General features: G+C 39.1%; 1 protein-coding gene across 2 annotated transcripts in view; it reads right to left on the reverse strand.

The window, feature by feature from the left end:
- The window catches only part of LOC308184709 (nipped-B-like protein), a 107,577-nt gene that overhangs the window by 84,061 nt on the left and 1,411 nt on the right, over positions 1-22,105 (reverse strand). For both annotated transcript variants that reach the window (XM_080572040.1, XM_080572039.1), the window contains exons 2-4: positions 21,105-21,256; positions 19,932-20,092; positions 9,633-9,726 (exon numbers count right to left, since the gene is read on the reverse strand). In XM_080572040.1, the coding sequence (XP_080428166.1) occupies positions 9,633-9,726; positions 19,932-20,092; positions 21,105-21,256 (407 nt within the window). The remainder of the gene's footprint in view (positions 1-9,632; positions 9,727-19,931; positions 20,093-21,104; positions 21,257-22,105) is intronic.

Here is a 22,105-nt window from a genome sequence, read left to right on the forward strand (position 1 = left end):
TAGCAGAAATTGTTAGCTACTGATTTTCTCTAAGGTAATGAGCACCACTCACTGGAAATACAGGGCGCATTTTTCTTTCTACAAATATCAGAGGCAGCTCAAAATTTTTCAAAGAACTTACTGACATCTTAATCTTGAATTAGCACTTAAATGAATACTTCTGAAGTTGCAATAATGGAACACATTGTTCTACACAGTTAGGCTTCAAAGAGAGGACAGAGATTTGATTCTTCCTTGCCCTAAACTTTTAAGTAAATATGACAAGATCATTCTGCTTTGGTATTACTTTGGATTTGTCATGCTGAAAAATAACACTGCAGCAACAGATTTTTTTTTATTTTTTTTTAATCTTTGGGTAGACTTGAGGAGGTCAGAATTCAGTGCATTCCACTGAATGTACTTAGATTCCAGTTAAATGAAGAAACAAAGTACAGTTTTCCCTCTTGTAGGCAGCAGTATGTATAATAGTAAGTATAAGCTGCATTTTAAGAGTATCTGTTCTGGCAATAACGTCACATATTTCTGAGATGTCTACAGACGGTTAAGCCTCTTGCAACAAATGGGCTTAGAAGCTACTATGCCTAGGCACTGAGGTGAAAAGAAATTGAAAAAGATGAAGTATTCTGGAACAGTTTCATTCTACCACAGACATTAACAGTTTTGAACATGTATCACACATTGAACATGTACCACACACTGTTGGATGCTTAGACTTGAGACAAAACATCACTCATTATACAGAGAGAGTTTCACCTATTACTGTTGAAGTCAGTCTGGAATATTTCCTATGGGAGAAGGCTTTGAGCTATTATATATCTGAGAACAAAGCTCTCACAAGACTTATTGATAACAGAAGAAATGTTTTTTATGGAAAGAATACACAGACAGAGAGATATGATATATTAGCTGAAGCAGACAAGATTCCAAGGTTGAGAAGGTTTGTTCTACAAAATGCTGTCAGTGTAGTAAACCATATGATGATCTTTGGATATGATCTTTGTGAATGACCCCAGTTTTAGAACATTCTTTTATAATAGAGAAATATGTAGGTAGCTTTCCAGTCTAAACCTAGAGCTGTGCAGTAATTCAGGAGAAAAAAAATATCTGACTTTCTGTAGTTCCATAGTATCAGCAAAAGAACCTTGTCCAAACTTTTTTGTATGGCAAGAATACATAAAACTTGTGAGATAAAAAGAGACTCTCCATTGATTTGGGACTGTCATTATATCATCAGTGAACAGAAGATAATTATTGTCATCCAGATAATGATAAATATAACTTAGAAGCAGGTAACAACATAAGAAATCAGAACTCTGCAAAGAACAAATACACCCGTAAACAATACCTCCATAGTCTTTCAGTGAAAGTCATACTGATCACCCATGATAACTCCAGGATTGGTTCTCTATATTAATTAGTTTCCCTAGTGCTAGATGGCACTGAGTATGGAAGAAGTTTTATGAACTGCTTTAGCAATTTGTAAACACTTTTATTTTCCTGAGACTTTTGACCGATTTCCTAACATATCCTTTATAACGCAAGCAACTATAAAGTGCATTGCATTAACAGTGACTTAGCCATCTTAAGAATTAAAAGTTTCAAAACCACTTCTTGTTTACCATGAAATGGCTTCACTTGCTCATTGTGCATTACTGTGTTACTCATCAGTAACTTGAGTAGCAAACAAATAAGCTTTTGTCCAGAAGATTATACACAACACTGATACCTATACCTTATATTTTTTTGTCTGCACACTTTCTAATTATGCCACAGCACTCATATCTTATTTAACCATTCATGATACTTTCTCTGATAATCTTTGAGCCTCTTTAGAACAAACACCACTTGCCTTTCAAAGCTGATGCACCAAAGTCCCACCACTGGTCAATTTCTTTGTTGTGATCCACGTGGTTAAAAAACAACTATTAAGGTTACCAGGAACTTAGGACCTGCATATTTAAAATTACTAACTTTTCACTTTCACAGCTTCAAAAGGATCACTCCAAAGAGTATTTTCATATTCCTTTAAATCCCTTACAGGTAAAGGTTCCCAGATGCTGAAAGAAAGTCTTTCACCGATCGTACGTGCTCTTTTGTAAGAAGTATTATTCCCTATGCACGAAGGCCAGAAAAAACTACTAGTGAACAAATGAAGACTGATGGATAATACTTGGTTCATAGCACACTAGAGAGAAACACCACCAACATTCAAGTGCTGTGTCTTTTTAAATTCATAAAAAGTGATCCTCGAGACTCTGTGAACATTATTTAAGTGGGTACTAAATCATTATAGGTCAAACCTGGACACAGCATTCCAGACTTTTTACTGAAAAAAGTCTTTTTGAAAAGAGGCATTAATGAGTGCATATGTTCTACATGTGAAGACCATAATATCCATATTGCACTGGTACTGATGTTTGTTGGAAAAGCTAAGAACCTGGTAATGACAGAACCTGAGGAATATTCAGATTACTGCCAAAAGACTTCAAGAGATGACAGTTATACTGTGTAAATGGAAAATATATATATATATCTATATATATATATCATTTTTTATTTAATATGATCCTATTAATCACCTTCACATAAATTGAATGTTTTCATGAAAATGTCATCAGACAAATTCACCCTGAAACCATTGCTAAACCAATCACACAATTGGTAATAATCATCTTGAGAATTTGCGCCTGCAGCACACTCAAAAATGGAAAACAGTCTATTCAAAGTGTATTACTGTCCAGACTATTATACATAGACTGTATGATTTCAGTACATACTAGGAGAACAATTTGTTTTAAGGATTGAGAAAATAATGAAGAGGTAATATTCCAAAGTGAGTTTGTTAAGAATAAGTATCATCAAATCATAATAATGTCATTCTATAAAGCAGTAAATCTCATGGATTAAAGAGAATTGAGTGTCATACCTGGACTTAAGCAAGGCTTTCTATATAGCTTCTCATATCAATTACACTAACAAACTGAAGAAGTATGGTCTAAGCAAAAATACTGAAAGATTTTAGTATATCCTATTGGAAAAATGTATTCAAAGAGTTGTACTGGGTCGGGCTGGGATGTTAACTTTCCCTGCAGCAGCCCATACAGTGCTGTGCTCTGCACTTGTAGCTAAAACAGCAATGGTATCACACCAGTGTTGTGTCTGCTGCTGAGCAGTGCTGGCACAGCATCAGGACTCTCTCTAACCCCCCTAGGGGGTGGGCAAAGATGTGAGAAAAGAAACATCACCAGGGCAGCTGACCTAAACCAACCAAAGGGATATTCCATACCATATGATGTCACACTCAGCAATAAAAGGTGGAAAAAGGAGGAAGAGGGGAGGGGTGGGCTCTCGTTGTGAAAACGTCTGTCCTCCTCCCGAACGCCGGCTACGTGCGTTGAGGCCCTGCTTCAAGGAGGTGGTCAAGCATCGCTCATTTGTGGGAAGTAGAGAGTAATTTCTTTCCTCTGCGCTTCCACATAGCCTTTACTTGTTTTGTTTAGTTTTCCCTTTCCCCCTCCCTTTTCCCCTTTCCTTTTTTCCCCTTTAGTTAAATTGTTAATGGTTTAGTTAAATTGTTTAGTTAAATTGTTTAATTAATAATAATCTTTCCTTAATAATTATTTTTTTCCTTTTAATTAAATCATCCTTATCTCAACCCGTGAGTTGTTCTTTCCTTTACTTCTTCCCCTCCTCATCTAAGGAGGGGGAGTGAGAGAGCGGTTGTGGTGTTCAGGTGCCTAGCACGGTAAAACCACCACAAGAGTATCAGTCGTTCTTGGTAAAAATGGATGAACAGAGTATTGGTAAACAAATGCAGCTTTTCAGAGCACAGTCTTAAGAATAGCAGTATTAAAATATTTGTCAATAACGACTTCTCATGTAACAGAATTAGAGAGTACTTGCATTAATCTAATTATTATTATCTAATGATGATACCAAACTTTTGGTGTTGAGTGTCTGAGAGAGGCATGCAACGGTTTTTAAAAACAGAATCAAAATTGACAATTATCTTTACTGATTGGAATAACCTTTTAAAACAAAAGAAATTTGGTAAGAATAAGCACAAACTTCTTATTCATCTGAGAAAGAGTAATTGTAATAACATGACAGGAAGACAGACAAATTCTACATAAAGACAGCAGTACGTTTATAGCAGCTTGCAACGTGAATCTAAGTTATCACCAAAGAGCAGCCATACTCTCATATATAACAGAAGTATCATACAAAAAGTCATCTACAGTAATTTTCTGACTACTCATCCTTTTAAGTTTTCAAATTGAGTTGTATGTACAACTTAGGGCAGTACAACACCAAGACATGCAGACAAACTAGAATTCAGATAAAAGCAAAGACAATCAGAGGCTTAGAAATGCAGACTTATGTAAAGATGATAGCAAGAAGCAGCACTGTTCAGTCTGTAGAAGATTAAATTGGTGGAAGACATGATAATGGTCTTTGATATGTAAATGAATGCTGTACAAAAAAGGACATTAGTTGTTTTTCTTTACCCACTGGAAAGAAGTCAAGAAGCGTCATGCCTAACTCCCAACAAAATGATTCATGCAAAAAATAGAAGAAAAGCTTTCTAGCAATAGGAATTTGAACAGGTTGCATGGCAAGAGAAAGGAAACTCTATTACTGACATTTTAAGAATAAAATAGATGGAAGTTATTGGGAGTGATACTGATACAGCTCATCCAGCTAAGGGTATGTCCTGGTTTCAGTTAGGATAGAGTTAATTTTCCTCCTAGTAGCTGGTAAGAAGATGGGAAGCCCCGCCCCCAAGTCCTTTCCTACTTTATTTTCTGAAATCTTAGAATCTTCCTCTAGAAATCTTCCCAAGTTTTATACTACATATAAAACAATTATTACTTATTTTGATTAACAGATTATGTTGACATTTATTTTGAAACAGCATAACTTCATTTAGAATTCAAACTTAACAGGATAGCATATGAGACAGAGAAAGAACAATATTTATTTGGGAGATTTTTTGGAACAGATTGTATTCACTTTTCACATACTCTTTCAACAGATTTCAGGGCAGAGTCCCACCACTTTCTACTCAGCTTCAAATGCCGTATAAAAAAAAAAAAGCTTTGTCTGTTCCACCTTAGAACTGCTGTATTCAGAAGCATCTTTGTGTAAAAAGTTAAAACTTGTAGAAGCAAGAATGAATGCTTATTTTGGCCCTGTCAGAAAGCACCTTTAAATAAATTTCTTCCACCTTTCTTTCAAAGGAGAGAGGGAGAGGTGATATTTTTTTTTAACAAATACCTTTGGGAGCACTGAGGTCTGCAACAGAGATTTGAAAACATTCTTTTTTCTCCTTGCAACCCACTATACATAGAGACCAAGTATAGAGGAATCTCTCTGGAGAAGTCTTATAAATCCCTAAGAAAATAAAAGTAGTATTTCCAAATTATTCAGAAAATAATCAAGTACTAACTGGGAAAATATCAGCCTCTAAAGAAAATTTGGATATGGCTGTAATTTTCAGTGTCTTATAAAATGTTGGAAGGGTAATGTTGAAATATTTCCTGTAAGAAAAAAGTTTAACGATTTCTGGAGGGAATACAAATTATTTCCAGGAAGAAAAAAGTTGCAAAATAACATAGTTTAATAAGGATTGTTGCTATTCCTTAGAGATGTTTCCCCAGAAGTTCAGGAAACTGTATGGAAACAGGACCGTAAATATATGAGCTTTTGTCTCCAGAAAGCAGTGGACTAAGAACTCTGTGGAAGATTTTCCCTTATACACACCTTTAGAAGTTGTCTTAAATAAATAAATATTTCTTCCTGAAGTTCCCGAAGATTGGTAGGAAAGTAGAATAAACAGATAAAGGATTTTGATGAGTAATCCATCTTGGGTAATGGATTCCACAAAAAATTTTATGAGACTAGAAGAAGGAAATTACTCCTTGTTAATTCTTCATAGGAAAATTCTTTCCTATGAATTCACCATAAAAGCAGATGTGGTAATAGATGATAGCATGAAAGCAGAGCCACTATTCTGTTTACATAGCTAAAAATCTAAAATTTACATTAAAAAGAAAGGATAAAGTCCAGCCTAAAATCTTCTGCATAAAACTTCAGCTGCTCTGGTACCTTTACTGAAGCAAAGGAGGTGAAGCAATAATTTCTGTAACAAAGAAACGTTGTTTCATTCAATAAGTGAATAACCAACCAAAAAAGCAAATATAACTTCTGTCACCTCAAATATTTTCCCTGAGTTACAAACAAAACTTCTTCCTCATTCAGATTCCATCAATCAGTCAGCTATCGTTCAGTTTTAAATGATTCAAGACTGTGCAACCGCATACTCCAAATCTCCAGAAGTCCTTGCTATTTCCACGTCAAAAGTACAGAAATGCAGTCTGTACCTGTACCTTCGGTAATTGCCTCACATTTCTATACTACATAAGAAAGCTTAGATATTGTAATATCCTTCCCTGAGATCTTTCTATTGACTGACGATATTGTAGTGGGTTTACGTGGCAAGGTTTTGGTAGCAGGGGGCCGTAGGGGTGGCTTCTGTGAGAAGGATCTAGAAGCTGCCCCATGTTTGGTAAGGGCCCCACCGCTGACCAGAGCCGAGCCAATAAGTGATGTTTTGCTCCTCTGTGAGAGCATATTTAAGACAGGGGAAAAAGACGCTGTGCTACACAGCAGCTGGGAGAGTGAGAGGAGTGAGGAACAGCCTTGCAGGCGCCAAGGTCAGTGAAGAAGGAGGGGGAGAAGTGCTCCAGGTGCCGGAGCAGAAGTCCCCTGCGGCCTGTGGTGAGGACCATGGTGAAGCAGGCTGTCCCCCTGCAGCCCATGGAGTACCACGGTGGAGCAGGGTTCCACCCTGCAGCCCATGGAGGAGACCACGGTGGAACAGGTGGACCTGCACCGACGGAGACTGCGGCCTGTGGAAGACCCCTGCCGGAGCAGATTCCAGGCCAGACCTGTAGCCCATGGAGAGGAGACCACGCAGGAGCAGGTGACCTGGCAGGAGCTGCTGCCCGTGGGGGATCCAGGTTGGAGCAGTTTGCTCCTGAGGGATGGACCCCATGGTACGGACCCATATCTGGAGCAGTTCTTGAAGAGCTGCTGCCTGTGGGCAGCCCACGCCGGATCAGTTCAGCACGGACTGCATCCCGTGGGAGGGACCCCACAGCGCAGGGGACGAGAGTGACCGAGAAGGAGCAGCGGGGAAGAAGCGCTATAGACTGACCATAACCCCCATTCCCCCGTTCCCCTGCACCGCTCGGGGGGAGGAGGTGGAAGAGGGTGGATGTGGGGGAAGGTGCTTTTGGTTTCTTTCCTTTGTTTCTCACTTCTCTAGCTTGTTAGTAATAGGCAGTAAATCTTACTGTCTCCCTACGCTGAGTCTGTTTTGCCCGTCACGATAATTACTGTGTGATCTCCTCATCCTTATCTCAACCCTTGAGCCCTTTTCATCGTATTTTCTCCCCGTTCCTCTTTGAGGAGGGGGAGTGAGAGAGCGGTTGTGGTGGAGCTCGGCCGCCCACCCAAGTAAAACCACCACAGATATCTAGTACCATTCTTTTTGTCCTCCCAAACAAAAAAGTAAATATTTTGCTAATGTTCTTTACCAAAGTTTGCAACTTGTCAACCAAGTTTTCAAGGGCTAATGACAGCAGCCAGAAAAATCTCAGCATAGATATTTGTTGTTTGCTCATCACTGCAAAATTTATCAGCACAACCAACCACTTTCGCTTCAAATCATAGGCCAAAAGCTCACTGTCAGGGATCACATATTCTAAGCAATATTGTAATTATCTACACCTCTTCAATACATTTATAAAATGCTTGATTGAAGGAAGAAAATGGCAAGATTCTTGCAGCATCAAGAAATGGTTCAGTCAGGGTTCATTAATCTCAAAGAAGGCAAAATGGTAGCACCATTACTAACAGTACTTCAGTTGTGTGCTTTATCAATGAGAAAAGTAAATCTAACATACAGGTAAATAAATCATAAAGCTCCTCTTGCACTTTTTCAGCCCCTCTAATGCTGAAACATTACAATCTGAAATGTACAATCAGATTGTTTTCAGAGGTAATCTATAATGATATCCTTTCAAAATGGGTTCTGAGACAATCAATTGAAACAGCTGCAATTTAACCAAAAAAATAATTCAAATATTCTTCTGGCTGAGTAGTAATCATATATCTGAGTATAAGTAGCTTAGATTCACAATGTTGTGAATGCTCTACAAACATGGATTTTGTGTAATGAGTTAAAGAAAAACACTGAGTAAAAGAAAACAACCACATTTAGTCTTTGCCATTTATACAAGTCTTGCAACAAGTCCTTTAGCACAAGACCTCTTAAAAAAATGATGCTGATGGAATGCTATACAAGTACTTCTCACTTGCATTTGAACCATGCTTTTTCCATCACTGTCTAACACAGTATGTGTCTATAGAAGATGAACCACAGAGATCATTTTAGCAGTTACAGGATCATCGAATAATTCAGTTAAGAAGGGACCTCAGGAGGTCTTTAGTCCATCCTCTTGCTCAAAGCAGGGTAAGCAAGGTTGGACCATCACGGGGAACTTTATCCAGCCTGGTCTTGAAAACCTCCAGGAATGGAAAATGCACATATTCTCTGGGCAACCTTTTTCAGTGGTTGACTATCCCGATAGTGAAAAAGGTTTTCCTTATATCCAGTCAGAACCTCCCATTTCAATTGTCCATTGTATCTCATCCTTTCTACATACCACTGTGAAAAGCCTGACTCAGTCTTTCTGATAATCTCCGCATAGGTATGGGAAGGCTGTTCTAAGTTCCCCCCCCCCCTAAGACCTGACGTATCCAGGCTGAACAAGCCTAACACCCTCACCTTCTCTGTAATCTCTCCCATCTCCTGTTCTCCCTCTCAACCTAACCTGACCATCCAGAAAGACTCAATTTTGTTCCAGGGCTAAAAGAGAGGAAAGCACTGTTGCATCTTTTTACTATTAGCATGTAAATACATAAGATATGAAAACCTGTATTAGTAAAAATATGCCCAACCCCTACCTTGCTAAGTCTCATGCATCTCAGTCATTGCTTCTTAAGGATAATATTATAAACAGCAGTATACTTTCTATATTTTAGCATAAAGAATTATTTTGAGCAGATTCAGCTGACGTTGCCCTATTCCTTCTCCACAGCTAAGGTTTTTGGGCTTTGTTTATGCTATATGTATTGTGTTCACTGAACTACTGTTAATTTCATGTTCTTCAAAACTGATGATTGCAATCAAGACAAGCATTGCATGTTAAAACACTTTGAGCTGGTTAAGGGTTCAATACTTGCAATGCTGCCATGAAACCATTTATTATGCAGAGCAACCAAAACCATTCTTATAAACAATTTAATCCTCATATTAGAAAGGATTTAAAATCCTTCTGTCCTCCATTAATTTGAGCTATGTTTTGAAGTACCATTAATCAATTTTTGGACCTTCAGAAATTTCTTCTGGATCAGGGCTCAAAATGATTTTGTTACTGAAATCTAAAGACATACTTTCTAGTACTATTTGAAAAAAGATGTCAGAAGGACTAACTAAAAACCTCTTTAAAGTCTGTTCCTTTAAATTGTGAAAAATATATTGATATATATGACTGCTAGACTACCTTTAGGGGCTCCATCACTTCCAGCTGGAGAGCAGACTGACTGTGGTGACCTCAAGGAAAAAGATGCAGCATTCCTTATTGAAGGATCGCCATCCTAAAGTGACAATGATAAAAAAATAACATCGTGAACATGAACGTTTTATAAAATACTGAAATTAATACATACACTGATAAAATGGATTGGATGAAAAATCATACAACAACTATTAGAAAAATATTTATTTATATCAAAATCTTTATAAATTAGACGGCTATATAGGCAATATTCCAGAGCACAACAGCCCTAAGAAGAATTTATCACCAGAACATGCACACAAAAATAAATTTATGTACACATCTTCTGTTTGAAGTAATCACTTTTGGTTGACATTAAGATTACATTTAGGAATTTTTTGTTACAAGAACTCATAGTAAATTATTGCTAAGTATGAACTCTATATAAACAACTGAAACCAAGCATAAAAAGTAGATTTTTAAAACAAATTCAAAATTTTTTCCACTTAACCTGCCCTTAAAGCTTCTCTATAATACTATCTCACTTTTACATTTAAGCAAACTAACGTTTTATATTTATACCCTCCAGCATACACACATCAGGACTGAACAAAATCTGTAGCACTCCCATTGCAGCAGCTGAGATAGTTTTGTGTATATCATAACTTGAACGATTTTAGCTTATTTGCCTGTCTTAACAGTTAGATAGGAAACAACGTGATGGCAATTCAGAGAAATTCCCCAACACAGCAAAAACATTTTACCGTCTTTTCAGTTTTGCACAGAACAACTTGTTTTAATTCCTAATTTCTAAAAATTCCTAATTTCTGAAAAACTTCATAATATAATACCAATTACAGTGTAAGGATGTTCATGCTTTATCATCAGGAATGTAAATGTGACTTTTTCCCCCCCACTACCTTAAAATTAAATATGAAAGCCACTATTCAGACACACACCTTTTTTTTTGTTTTTTTAACCATTGTCATGGAGGCCTCTGCTGGTGACGAGTATGCTTATTCAGTCAAGGACCTTACTAGATTTAATTTTTTATAAAACAGTATTTCTTATTGCTAGCATTGTTTTTTAAACAATATCTATGGGAATGTTTTGGGAAAGAACAAATTAACGACCCTTATATCTATGAAGAGACAATTTACATAAATTATTAAAAAAAATGCAAAAAGTCTATTTTTTTAAAGAATAAAGTCATACAAGTGAAGTCTCAAAAAATTTTAAGATTAATCATTTTCCTAATAAAATTCTGATTCTTGGTTATTTCATTAGCTAATATTCTAATGTGGCTCATATTGAGATATCTGTACATACACAGTTCTTTTATATAACTCCTTTATATTATTCCCTGGCCCCCCCCCTTTTTTTTTTTACCCTGAATTGTCTGTTTGTCCCTAAATACTTTTATCCTTATGACTAGTTTCAACTCAATTAATATTATAAGGCTCAACTGTAATTAACTGTAATTAAGTTTCTACATGTTTCTATGAAAAAAAAATCAGCAGCAGGCAGTAAAGTCAGAAAGCTAAATTGGCATTTGAAGAAGATAGAAGCCTGCAGAGATGGGGCAACTACACACTCCCTTTGGCAATGACCAAACAGCCATTTTTCACATGCCTAGTAGCAGACTAGCCACCATACATGTTACATCTTGCAAAGACATAGTTCATTCACACTGCTTAGAGCAAAGGAAAGAGTTTGAAATTTATGGACTGAAGGTGCTTACAGGGCAAAGAATATGAATCCATAAGAAACCAGGTTTCACCATCCATGGGCAACTTAGAACACTTCCATTGAATTTTTTTGCTCCCACAGCAAAGTGAATCTAAAACTCATGCTGTGCTATTACACTTATTTTTGCAACAGTGCTTGCAAAAAGAGCTGTTTCCTCATGTGAAGAAAGCCTCATGCACGAAGAAATCTAATATTCAGATTCAATGCAATAAAAAGAACTACACCTTAAACTTACATGTGTGTCACTGCAAGCCAAAATGAATTAATTTCCTGCTGTATGAATTGCTAGTTTACTTACGACTTACTAGGTTAGCAACTTTTCTAGCATCTATGTTTCATTGAGACAGGAGAGGTCCTCTACACATAATTGCCAAGGACATAGGCAAAGATGTCTTTCATTAGATTAACAAAACAGACTAGCTAGGTAGATAAACTTCCATGTACACATGCCATTCTTATTGTAGCTGATAACTTGTCAGAAGTGCTCATTTACTTTTTCCTAGTTCAGACCTTCATCAAGTGGTGAAACATAAGCACAAACTTATATTTGAGGAAAGCTCTGAATTTTCCCAACGAATGGTCCTTAAACTGAGTGTATGTGCAGTAAGCTTCAAAGGTATATTTACTGATTTTGTATATATCACTAATGGCAAATACACAATATCCTGTAACTACTCACAATTTTTTATGTGATAAATTCCTAGTACTAAGACTAAAGAATAATTAAAGCTTTTAAGTTTTAGGATTTAATAATCCACATTCATAGCTGTATCTGCACAAAAGGTCATGCTGCGTCTGAAAAGGCGAAAACATCATGATTAAACTTATTATCTATACATAAATTTTCATTCATCTGAATACTTCAAACTGTTTTCTGCATGATAGCAACTAAAATCAGCTTTACAAAGTATAATTACAAATAAAATATATGTAACATGCTCCAGTAAGGAAATGCACTAAAGTGCAAGTTTATATCATTTACTAGAGTCACAGAATATGCTGAGTTGGAAGGGATCACAGAATCACAGAATGGGCGGGGTTGGAAGGAACCTCTGAAGATCATCTACTCCAACCCCCCTGCTGAGCAGAATCACCTAGAGCATGTTATGCAGGATAGCGTCCAAGCGGGTTTTAAATACCTCCAGAGAAAGAGACTCCACAACCTCTCTGGACAACCTGTTCCAGTGCCCGTTCCCTCTCGTCCTGTCGCTGGGCACAACTGAAAAGAGACTGGCTCCATCCTCTCGACACCCTCCCCTCAGATATTTGTACACATTAATGAGATCTCCCCTCAGTCTTCCCTTTTCCAGGCTAAACAGGCCCAGTTCTCTCAGCCTGTCCTCGTGCGACAGGTGCTCCAGTCCTCTAATCATCTCCGTATACCCTCTGAACTCGCTCCAGTAGTTCCATGTCCCTCTTGTACTGGGGACCCCAGAACTGGACTCAATACTCTAGGTGTGGCCTCACCACGGCTGAGTAGAGGGGGAAGATCAACACCCTTGGCCTGCTGGCAACACTCTTCCGAATGCACCCCAGGATACCATTGGTCTTCTTGGCCACTAGGGCACATTGTTGACTCATGGTCAGCCTGCTGTCCACCAGGACTCCCAGGTCTCTCTCTGCAGAGCTGCTCTCCAGCAGGTCACCCCCCAGCCTGTACTGGTACTTAGAGTTATTCCTCCCTAGGTGCAGGACCCTGCACTTGTCCAACTCCCGATTCCACACAAGCCAACCTAAGAGTTAAACCATATATCTAAGAGCATTGTCCAAATGCTTCTTGAACACCAAAATGTTTGGGGCCATGACCCTGGGGAGCCTGTTCCATTGCCTGATCACTCTCTCAGTAAAGAGCTTTTTCTTAATATCCAGTCTGAACTTCCCCTAGCTTTATTAAGCCATCCCCTTGCATCCTATCACCAGTCACCAGAGAGAAGAGATCAGCACCTCCCTCTTTGCTCCCCCTCTTGAGGAAGTTGTAGACAACAGTGAGGTCACCCCTCAATCTCTCTCTAAGCTGAACAAACCAAGTATCCTCAGCCACTCCTCATATGTCACACTCTCTAGTCCTTTCATCATCTTTGTTGCCCTCCTTTGGAGGCATTCTAATAGTTTTATATCATCATTATATTGTGGAGCCCAAAACTGCACACAGTACTTGAGGTGAGGCCACACCAGTGCTGAGCATAGTGGGACAATCACTTCTTTTAACTGGTTAGTTATACTGTGCTTAATGCAGCACCCCAGGGAAATGGTTGGCCCTTTTGGACATCAGGGCACATTGTTGACTCCTATCGAGCTTACCATCAACCAAAACCACCAGATCCCTTTTTGCAGGGCTGCACTCCAGCCACTAGTCCCCCAGTACGTACGTATGTACACCCAGAATTACATTGTCCCAAGTGCAGAATCCAGCATTTGCTCTTGTTAAATTTCATATGGTTGGCAATTGCCCAGTGCTCTAATCTATCAAGATCTCTCTGCAAGGCCTCTATATGCTCAAGGGAATGGATGACTTCTCCCAATTTAGTATCATCCACAAACTTACTTAGTGTGCACTCAACTCCCGTGTCCAGGTTATTGATAAAAACATTGAATAGAACTGGCCCTAAAATTGAGCCCTGGGGAACACCACTTACTGACTGGCCACCAGCCTGATGTTACCCCATTTACTACAACTCTCAGAGTCCAACCCTTCTGCCAATTGTTCACTCATTGTACTGTATATAATGTCTAGTTGTATGCTAGATGCTTTATCCAGAAGGATACTGTGAGAAACAGTATTGAAAGCTTTGCTAAAATAAATTTAAAAAAAACACCCCACATCCACTGCTTTCCCTTTGTCCACTAGGTGGGTAACCTTGTCATCAGATCTTGTCCCACGACCTGTCATTGGTGCTAAAGACAGAGGCAAAGAATATATGAAATGTCTCTGCTTTATCTTCAACCCTATTTGTGAGGTGACCAACCAATGGACCAATGTTATCTCTGGTCTTCCTTTTGCTGTTAGCATACTTTAAAAAGCCAGCTTCAGCTCCAATTGAGCTTTGGCTGTACATGTTTTCTCCCTACAACAGTGAACAGAATCTCTATATTCCTCCTGTGTAGCCTGACCTTGCTTCCAAAATCCATACACTTTCTTTTTTCACCTAAGTTCCTGAAGGAGATATCTGTTTAGCCAAGCTGGCTTTCTGCCCCATTTGCTTGACTTCCAACACATTGGAATTGACTGCTCCTGCACTCTTAAGAAATGGCTTGTAAAAAGTGATCAGCGTTGATGGACCACAATGCTTTCAAAAGCAGATTTCCAGAGGACCTTACTAACCAGTTCCTTGAACAGCCTAAAGTCCGCTTTCCCAAAATCAAGGGTAGTAGCTTTGCTGACAGTTTTTCTCATATCACCAAAGATTTTAAACTCAACTATTTCATGATTGCTGTGGCCATGATAGCCACCAATCACCACTTCATCCACAAGACCACCTCTGTTTACAAACCACATATCTAGGAGGGCACCTTTCCTAGTTGACTCCCTTAGTACCTGTATCAAAAAATTATCTTCAGTGTGCTTCAGGAATTCACTGGACCTGTTTGTGTCTGCTGTACGACAGTCCCAGTTAACATCTAGGAAGTTGAAGTCGCCCATAAGGACAAGGGCAACTGATCTAGAGATTTCCCTTAATTCCTTATAGAATGCTACGTTCAGTATCATCATCCTGGCTGGGTGATCTATAGCAGACACACATCATCATCTGCTTTATTAGCTTTTCTCCTACATGTTTACCCAGAGGCTCTCAACCACATCATCCCCAACTGCAAGCACTGTACAGTCCAACCCCTCCTTTACATACAGCACTACCCTTCTGCCTCACCTGCCCTGCCCACCTCTCCTGAAGAGCCATCTTCATGGAGATGAATATCATAAATAACCATCATCACAATATCATGAATAACCATCATCACTTATCATGAATAACCATCCATCACAGCACTCCAGTCATAGGACTCTTCCAACTAAGTCTCACTTATGCTAATGATGTCTTAGCTCTGGGACTAAGACAGCACATTGTCCCACAAATACTGTCATGCCATCCCATAGCTTATTGCTAGTAAGCTTGATTTTACCTCTTTTCACCCTTCAAACCTAGTTTAAAGCTCTTTCAAATCAGCCCCACTAACTTGTGAACAAAAATATTTCTCCCCCTTTGAGAAAGTGAATCCCGTCAGGCTCCAGCATGCCTGGTATTGCATAGGCCCAAAATTCTACTGGTGACATCAGCCTTGGAGCCAGGTATCAATAAGCTGGGTCCACCTGTTTCTTTCAATATCGTTCCTTACAACTGGAAGGATAGATGAGAATACTACCTACGTTCCTTCACCAATCTTCCACGACCCTGAAGTCTCTTTTGATTGCCCCTGAGTTCTCATTGTGACTTTGTCGCTACCCAGATGGAAAAGCAAGAGCAGATAATAATCTGATGGCCACACCAGGCTAGGAAGTTTCCTGGTAACATCCTTAACGTGAGCCCCACGGAGTCAGCAAACTTCCCTAAAAGGTGGGTCTAGTTGGCAGATCAGGTCCTCTGGTCCCCTCAGAAGGTAGTCACCTACAGCAATAACCCACCATATTTTCTTTACGGAGGTGGTCATGATGCAGGGGATAAGATGACCTGACCTCAGTGACTTCTCTTGCATAGATGGATCATCATCCACTTCATCATGTCCTTGTCCTTCCAATTCCAGAACCTCATAATTTATTGTGTTAAGGGCAAGGGAAGGGAAGGCAAAGTAGACAAGTAGGAGCTTCTCCCACTGCCCTGAGCAGAGACTTGTTTCCATTCACCTCTATCCCTCAAGTCAATGCCTCCTGCCTGGTGGAGAGAGAGTACAGGATCCCCCTTGCCATCTGTTATGCCTAATTGACATTTCTGTTCCACTGAGGGCAGAGTATGAATCTACCAGTCAATCTCCTGGAGCCCAGCCACCAAGCTCAGCAGTTCTGCCTGGGCACGCCTCTCACAGGTATTCTTGCTACTGCCTCAGACACCAGTAGAAACCTTAGGCACATCCTGCAGCTGGAGACTTGGATGGCTGCACGCTCCCTTGGGAGTTCTGTCTGGGTAGCTGCATTGGCCCCAGTGGGTGTAAATACCACAGAGGACATAGCTTTCTGTTGAGTGGTCACCACTGTTTGAGCTCCCCGGGGAGGGATTATGACCAGTGGACCAGTGAAGAAACCTCCTCAGATACCTACCAGGTACCTCGCAAGTTTTGCACTGCTCTCAGCACATGGCAACTGCTGGTATGTGCTTCATGTGGTTTGAACTGGCACAGCAGGTGCAACTGGCGCTGCCCAACTCTCACCTGCCCCTCCTGTGAGACCTGCTGCTTGCCAGTCAGTCCCTCCCTCCGCCTGAGGGTGTCGAGGCCCAAAACCCCCCTTCAGGAACCACCACCCTGAATACATCCCAAACCTTGTGTACTTCTCAGCAGGTGGCAGCTGCTGAGAGGCTTACTGCTTTTTAAATTGAGTGCTTCTCCAATTAAACTGAACAATGAATGTATGTTTCACATTTTCATAGCCTGTCAGTTCTGAATGAGTTTAATTTCTAAGTTCTCGAGAACTAGGATGCGGCTGCACTGCTTGAATAACAAAATTAGTGTTGAACATTTTTAAATATTGTGAAATGTAAACACTGAAATAAATTATCCTAATATTAAACTTTTCCAAAAACCTTGGCTTAACAAAACCAAGATTCTCTTGACAGTGTACCTTTAATATAGATGGGGTATATTTATATATATTTAATGTCAAGAACAGCTTTCTGATTTAAAGAATTTGCATTGCTGAAACAAAAACTGAGAAAACACATCTGATGATTATGTATTATGACAGATTTCTTCATCACAAAACTTTTGTTTAAGATACTACTTCATAGCTAATAATTTTAATCAGCATAATTCTATAATTTAAAATAAAACAAAAAAGCAAAACTAATGACACTCTTGGAGTTCTACAGTATTAACACTGGTAAGGGATTTAGAGAGCCTGGTGTTAATAACACACTTGTTCAATGCAACACTTCTTTTGCTTCCACAAGCTAATTTAGAAACAAAGGTTACCCACAGATTTTGTAAACTGAAATAAACACTTAAAGGGGAAAAAAGGCCTATTTGCCACAAGCTTTTGATGAGGTTTTGTAACTACTGTTATGCCTACTGTTGTAGGCATCATTATGACCAGACTGTTCAAAGAGCTAGTCAAAAAACGCCAACTGAAATTTAAGTGCTCTCCCCTTAAGAGTTGTTAAGAGATTGTGTCAAGCTTATAAAGAATAACTACCATGAAGCTTCATCCACAGGATGAGATTCTCACTAAGATGAAAATCTAGCCACGCAGCCTAAGCCTAAAAGGCAAAGGCAGGGATTGGGAGAATGATGAACTGCCCACTGTAGGAGAAGATCATGTTCGAGACCGTCTAAGGAACCTGAAGGTGCACAAGTCCATGGGACCTAATGAGATGTATCTGCGGGTCCTGAGGGAACTGGCAAATGAAGTTGCTAAGCCACTATCCATCATATTTGAGAAGTCATGGCAGTCTGGTGAAGTTCCCACTGACTGGAGGAGGGGAAACATAACCCCCATTTTTAAAAAGGGAAAAAAAGGAAGACCCGGGGAACTACAGGCCAGTCCGTCTCACCTCTGTGCCTGGCAAGATCATGGAGCAGATCCTCCTGGAAACTATGCTAAGGCAGATGGAAAATAAGGAGGTGATTGGTGACAGCCAACATGGCTTCACTAAGGGCAGATTGTGCCTGACAAATCTGGTGGCCTTCTACAATTGGGTTACAGCATTGGTGGATAGGGGAAGAGCAACTGACATCATCTACCTGGATTTGTGCAAAGCATTTGACCCTGTTCCCAACGATATCCTTGTCTCTAAATTGGAGAGACATGGATTTGACGTATGGACCGCTTGGTGGGTAAGGAATTGGCTGGATGGTTGCACTCAAAGAGTTGGGATCCATGGCTCAATGTCCACAGGTGGAGACCAGTGACAAGTGGCGTTCCTCAGGGGTCGGTACTGGGACCGTCGCTGATTAACATCTTTGTTACTGACATGGCCAGTGAGACTGAGTGCACCCTCAGCAAGTTTGCTGATGACACCAAGCTGTGTGGTGTGGTTGACACGCTGGCGGGAAGGGATGCCATCCAGAGGGACGTGGACAGGCTTGAGGGGTGGGCCTGTGTGAACCTCATGAAGTTCAGCAAGGCCAAGTGCAAGGCCCTGCACCTGGGCCAGAGCAATCCCAAGCACAAATACAGGCTGGGTGGAGAATGCATTGAGAGCAGCCCTGAGGAGAAGGACCTGGGGATGCTAGTTGATGAGAAGCTCAACATAAGCCAGCAATGTGCGCTTGCAGCCCAGAAAGCCAACCATATCCTGGGCTGTGTCAAAAGAAGTATGGTCAGCAGGTCAAGGGAGGTGACTGTCCCCCTCTACTCTGCTCTTGTGATACCCCACCTGGAGTGCTGCATTCAGCTTTGTTGCCCCCAGCACAAAAAGGATGTGGGCATATTAGAATGAGTCCAGAGGAGGGCCACGAAGATGATCAGAGGGCCGGAGCACCTCTTCTATGAAGAAAGGCTGAGGGAGCTGGGGTTGTTCAGTCTGTAGAAGAGAAGGCTCCGGGGAGACCTAATTGTGGCCTTTCAGAACCTAAAGGGGGCCTACAGGAAAGCTGGGGAGGGACTCTTTGTCAGGGAATATAGTGATAGGAGAAGGAGGAATGGCTTTAAACTAGAAAAGGGTTGCTTTAGATTAGACATTAGGAAGACATTCTTTACTGTGAGGGTGGTGAGGCATTGGAACAGGTTGCCCAGAGAAGTTGTGGATGCTCCAACCCTGGAGGTGTTTACAGACAGGTTGGATGGGGCTTTGAGCAACCAGGTCTAGTGGGAGGTGTCCCTGCCCATGGCAGGGGGGTTGGAAAAAAAAAAAAAGAAAAAAAAAAGAAAAAACAAACAAACAAACAAAAATTTTGGAAGAAGCATTTCTGCCACTAAGGGAAAATTTCTTTAAAAAAACAAAACAACAACAACAAAAAAAACAGCCCATAAAGCACATACAAACCAGTAAGAAAAAATGTCTATATGAACACCATAATACTACCCAATACGTTATTCAAATATGTCAGGTCTAATCAAGAATTGCAGGGATCTGCAACTAGACAAACTAACTATACACCTATTTAGAATCCAGTATTGTCTGCATCAATATATTGAGGAAATAAGTATAGCGACACTATCATTTCTTTAAAATAAACTTATGAATAAGATTTTTTACTTTTCATAATTTCAACAGAATGTTATAAACTGTTCCAAAGGAGAGAGATCTTCTAGAAAACATAAAATCTCACAAGTTCAAGTTGCACAGTATGTCTGAAACTTAATTATATTTTCAGTGGTTTTATATATCAACAACATAGTAAAGTATCTGACTTTTGAGGCAGCTAAACACATATTTGACTTATCATAATAAATTGATATAGGTTACATACATCACTACTTAGTCTGTGCACCATCTGTAGGTAGTCTTCATTTGAGCTATGTCTAGAATTATCAGCATGATGATTAGCTGAATTTCCAGACAATTGACTTGAAATTTTATTTTCATGGAGATTCCTCATCCCAGCTGTGACAATGGGACTGGACACTGAAGCTGAAATATAAAAAATGTAAATAATTATACTGATATATACATACACTCATTAACTCTTAAAGGTTCCACAGAAAGCATCATAATAGTGGATAATAGTGAGTTAGATACAAGAGGTCTGGAATCTGAACAAAAATCCTTTTTTCTTGATTGAATCCTTCTGCTACAAATGCTTTGAATAAAATCAGGTATCTAAGATATAATTTTCAAGAGGATTCAAAAATCCAAATTTCACATACAAGCTAGCCAAGCTATCTCCGCATCTATCCTAATTACTTTCAGTATCATTTTCTTACAGATTATAGAAAACTATTTTCTTTTACATAATTTTTATTCACTCCCGTCAGTATATGAAGCTTTCAAGGCATTCATGAGACATGCAACATTGCATACAGAACAGCTATATACATATTCCAAGCACACTACTAAACTTTAAAACAGATTATTTAGAAGAATCCAATGAGAATTCTACTTACCAACAAAAAATGCCTAGATACTTTAACAGTGTTCACATTGTTTAAGATTGTATTTAGAAAAGGGAAAAAGAAAGAAATCCATTCATGCTGAAGGTCATCTTTGCTAGTTACTGCATAACTTGAGTCTAATTCTAGCCAACTTAGCATTAGTCTAGTCTACACTACAAAGGTTTGGTAAGGCTAAATAAGATGGCAGCAAAACTTAGTTACACTGGCAAAAATGATGTTTTTGCTAGTAGAGATAAATGATGGCCATAACTATCAAATAAAAGTGTTTTGGTTTGTTTTGATTTTTCTATTGTCATATATACATGATAATTATGTAAAATAGGTGTACATAGGGGAGCAATGTCAAATGAAGATGTTTTACTTTGTTTGTTTGTTTAATATATTATTACTCTGTACAGTTAGGTAAACAAAGCTAAAAATACAAAAAAAAAAAAAGCATGTGACTTCGAAGAAATCAAGAGCCATGAAACATGCACATGAAGGCAAAGCTGACATGAGATAAGAGAACATAACAAACATCACAGACTTACCTTGCTGCAACTGAGGATGTGGTGTGTAACTCGGAGGATGTGAATATGGCATGTACCCTGCAGGGCTTTGAGGTGCATATGGACTAGGCACTGGACTGTTCTGTTGTGCCAAAAATCTGTTACTGGAGCTTGTCTGTGGTGGCACAAACCGGCTAAAAATAAAATTTTAAAAGTTTTTAGAAGTTGTAAAAGCAAATTTAGACAATTTTATTATTCCTTTTGAAATACTATACCTCTAGAACATTATAACTTCTGGGAAAGACATGAAATTCCAAAGCAATCAAGAAACCTCTTCAAAAGCAGTATTTAAAGCTATCAATGCCTTCCCAACTTCAATTACTACTTAAGAGCCACAGGTTAGGAACTGTATTAGTAAAACTAAAGAAGAGAATAGAAAGCGTTCATAAGATCCCCACTTAGTGAAAGGACACAACAACACAAGTTACAAATATTTACTAAAATATGTAATTTTCAGAAGTCAGTTCTAGCTTATTAGAAGCTTGAATGAAAATGACAGATAAAGTTTAATTATCAAATAAAAATAAGCTTGCTATGATCAACAAGGAGCCATCTACTCTAAATATGATTTTTCCAGTAAGATTTCAAAGAACTTTATCTTGCGCAACTATACTACCAAAATATAGGAATGTGATGGGCAGTTAGGTAGGACCTGACCCAAAGTCCACTGAATACAGCTTATTCTTTCACTGGCTTTACCTTGGACTGATCCTAAAGATAGGATGCCATACAAATCAGGCTTGTGACAATAATACATGTACATTATAACTTACATTCTTTCAAAATAAAAATAAAACAAATACATGCTTTCACAACCCTCGGTTCTGGATAGCAACTTTGTGACGGTAAGCTTCCGCAGAAAGAAACAGCAAAATATTTAAAACAAGGATTTCAAGAAGACATAGCACATTGTAACATTCATAATTCATAAAACCTTCTTCAAAATCACTTTTAGATATAAAAGTGAATAAATATATATATAT

Source organism: Anser brachyrhynchus (assembly GCF_964034855.1).
Source record: "Anser brachyrhynchus genome assembly, chromosome: W".
In the NCBI taxonomy this organism is placed as follows: Eukaryota; Metazoa; Chordata; class Aves; order Anseriformes; family Anatidae; genus Anser; species Anser brachyrhynchus.